This window comes from Natator depressus, chromosome 6, assembly GCF_965152275.1.
Source record: "Natator depressus isolate rNatDep1 chromosome 6, rNatDep2.hap1, whole genome shotgun sequence".
Lineage (NCBI taxonomy): Eukaryota > Metazoa > Chordata > Testudines > Cheloniidae > Natator > Natator depressus.
The window spans coordinates 4604090-4607928 of NC_134239.1; the positions used below are offsets into that span (position 1 = coordinate 4604090).

The 3839-nt window shown below is 42.3% G+C and overlaps 1 protein-coding gene across 1 annotated transcript; it reads left to right on the top strand.

Moving 5' to 3' along the window:
* Positions 1-1876: 1876 nt before the first annotated feature.
* Positions 1877-2833, top strand: LOC141989857 (olfactory receptor 5AR1-like). The gene has a single exon (XM_074956778.1). It carries the CDS (start codon positions 1895-1897, stop codon positions 2831-2833), a length of 939 nt encoding a protein of 312 aa, XP_074812879.1. The 5' UTR covers positions 1877-1894.
* The last annotated feature ends 1006 nt before the right edge of the window (positions 2834-3839 follow it).

A 3839-nucleotide genomic window follows, 5' to 3' on the forward strand; every position in this document is an offset into this window, starting at 1 on the left:
TAGGCCAGATCTAAGTGTTGGCACATGGCAGAGATGAAACCTGTACTCCTAAATCGAATTGCCACTTTGGGCATCTCAATCCAGAACCAGGCCCCATTGCTATTCCTGAAATCCCCTCTCAACTGAGGCCAAACCCCATAGATGCCTAAACTCACTTGGCACCTACATTCTTGCAGTAAAAGCTCCTTTGTGCCTGTTTCAGCCTCTGAGGATGCACATTGCTACTTCTTTCTCAGCATCCAGATGCCTACCCCTTCCATCTCAAAGGAGAAGAGATTTGACCAGGGGTCTCCCACCTCTCCTGTGGGCACTCTAGTTGCTGAAATATGGGATACTACTTCAGATGCATAGAGTGAAAATTACAGACGCAGGCATTGTTATCCTGACACATGAAGAGAAGGGAGTTCCCTCACAAGTGGAGAGCCAGTGTTTGCAGCGCCGATTCAATCAGGGCGGATGTGGTCCACTCCCAATAATTGATGAGGAGGTGTCCGGTTTGGCCAATGTACATGGTAGAGGGGCATTGCTGGCACATGATGGGGTATATCACATTAGTAGACGTGCAGGTGAATGAGCCCCTGATGGTGTGGCTGATATGGTTGGGTCCTCTGATGGTGTCACTGGAGTTGAATAGGGAATGGGAGTGGCTGGCTCACTACAAAAGCAGCTTTGCATCTCCTGGAATTGACACCTCCTCATCAGTTATTGGGAGCCAAACCAGCCCATCACTTCCTCCACCAAATACAAACCACAATGGAATTTACTGAGTGTACACCTACACCATGACTGGTAAGAAATGTCATTATTATTATCTTTTGAGCATCTCTTTGTGAATGTGTCAGTGAAATTCCATAGAAACATAATGGCCAGACTGGGTCAGACCAAAGGTCCATCTAGCCCAGTCTCCTGTCTTCCGACAGTGGCCAGTGCCAGGTGCCCCAGGGGGAATGAACAGAACAGGGAATCATCAATGATCCGTCCCCTGTCGCCCATTCCCAGCTTCTGGCAAAAAGAGGTTAGGGACATCATCCCTGCCCAACCTGGCTAATAGCCATTGATGGACCTATCCTCCATGAGTTTATCTAGTTCTTTTTTGAACCCTGCTATAGCTTTGGCCCTCAAAACATCTTCTGGCAAGGAGTTCCACAGGTTGACTTAGTATTTATCCCTAGGAGATGCATTTTCTCGTTTCTAGGCTCTGTGAATCTGAGAGTCAAAAGTAACCATAGAATCAGTTACAGTCCACACCACTTACAAATGTTAGTACCTCTGGGAGGATTTGTAAGAGGGAGGAAAAATAATGCACATGGTGACAAAGAATGTCTGTAAAACATACACTGACTCCAATAGGACTGTGACACTTTAAGGCTACATAGACAGTGATACCAAACTTTTCCGCTGGGGCTGCCTCATAGTAGGCACCTAAATTTCTATTTAGGCACCTATATAAAAGGGGCACTGAGCATCCCTTGTGCCCTTTGAGGTCGTTTGGATTAGGACGAGAAAATCAATGACCATGAATAAACTCTATAGCATTGATTATTTGTGTACATTGATAGGAGATTATTTGCCTCCCTTCTAAACTAAACACTCCCAATCTATATCTCTCTTATTTTATAGAAGATTTGACCCACTGGATGGTTGCATGCATATTAACACAGAGTATACAATATTTCTGGAGCTGGAACATATCCTATCTCTAATGGAAAGCATGTGGGTAATACAAAGAGAACATTCCCTAGGAGTGTCCTTTGATGTATTATGTTTGTTCCTATGAAACAGTGTATAATCACAGGGATTATGAGGGATCTGTACTCAATACTTTATTGGCCCATGATTAATTGTAATCCTTATTTTTATTTTTCACCAGCAGAGGAGAGAGTTTCTGGAATAAATGGCAGAGAGAAACCACACCACGGTGACAGAGTTCATTTTCGTAGGATTCACAGATCATCCAGATCTACAGATCCCCCTCTTTATGTTGTTCCTAGTGATGTATGTGGTCAGCCTGATGGGGAATCTTGGGATGATAGCGTTAATCATGGTTGAAACCCGACTTCACACCCCCATGTACTTTTTCCTAAGCCAGATGTCCATTGTAGATATTGGATATTCCACAGCCATAGCTCCCAGGCTGCTCATGACCTTTGTAGCAGAGACGAGAGCCATTCCTTTCACTGAGTGTGCGGCACAACTATTCTTCGTCTGTTTCTTTGTGACCAGTGACTGTTGCCTCCTGGCTGTGATTGCGTATGACCGCTTCAAAGCTATCTGTAATCCACTGCTCTACAGAACCATTATGTCCAAGAGACACTGTGTCCTGTTGGTGGCTGGCACATATGTCTGTGGCTCTGTGAATTCAACTGTGCAAACTCTATTTATATTCAGTCTGTCCTTCTGCAGCTCCAGTGTTGTCAACCATTTCTTCTGTGACGTGCCCCCCATGCTGAAGCTGTCCTGCTCCGACACTCAGGTCACTGACCTTGTACTTTTCACTTTCTCGACTGTAATTGTCACGACTACTTTCCTGGATGTCCTAATCTCCTACATGTGCATCCTCGTGGCCATTCTCAGGATCCATTCTGCCAAGGGGAGACGCAAAACCTTTTCCACCTGCGCCTCCCACCTGATAGTCGTCACTATGTTTTATGGGATGCTGATATGTATATATTTAAGACCCAGTTCCAGCTATTTGAGGGACCAAGACAAGGTTACCTCTGTGTTTTATGCCCTTGCGATCCCCATGTTGAACCCCCTGATCTGCAGCCTGAGAAACAAGGAGGTAAATGATGCCTTTAAAAGGATGTTATATAGGAAGATTTTTTCTTGGTAATTATAATCATTATTATATTTTAACCAATAAACAGTAGATGGAAGAGTGAATTCTCTGTATCATTATCCTTAGTTCTCTGACTCAGCTACTCCATGTGACGTTGCGTTGTATTGGGCTGTGTACAGAAAATATAATGTTAGAAATTGCTGTTTTCAAGATCCACGAATGAGGGTCTGTGACACTACGTAGAATTGGCAAGATGCTCTGGCATTTGGCTTAAAGGACAATTGCTGTTGGTCCCAAAACCGATCCCTGAGGAACTCCACTGGTAACTCCCTCCAGCCTGACAGTTCGCCTTTCAGTATGACCCGCTGTAGTCTCCCCTTTAACCAATTCCTTATTCCTTTCAATTTTCATATTGATCCCCATCTTTTTCAATTAAACTAATAATTCCCCATGTGGCACCATATCAAACGCCTTACTGAAATCTAGGTAAATGATAAATACCATGGAGGGAGAGGAATTATTTAAGCTCAGTACCAATGTGGACACAAGAACAAATGGATATTGTGGAAGAAAACAAGTTCGTTCTTTTAGTTTGGATGCAAGAAGTTAGAGACAGTTTTATTTTTAGACAATTGCAAGAAGGAAGACAGCCGTTTGGACAAAGTGTCGGTTTTTATGCTAATTTTTAAAGTATAAACAATGTAAAGCAAGTATTAATACCGTTTTATTCACATAAAGCTCTGCTTTGTTTATACATTTTTTAAAATATTTTATTTCTTTTAAACATTTTTTGCTACAATTAGATTTTATTATTTTAAGGCAAGGTTAAAAACAGCTTTCTTTGCAATTTTTGTTCGCTTACACCAGTTTTGCCTTGATAAGTTTTATGTTATTAGGGGTTAGCGTTAGCCTGACTTTTGCTTCTTTTTTTTTTTAACAGAACTAAGATGGCTGCCCTTAAATCCCCTTTTTTTACTTTCACACTCCCCCCTTTAGAGCTTTTAGCACAACCATCAGTTTTAAACTTTTATTTTTTAGACCTTGTATTTTTGATTGTAGA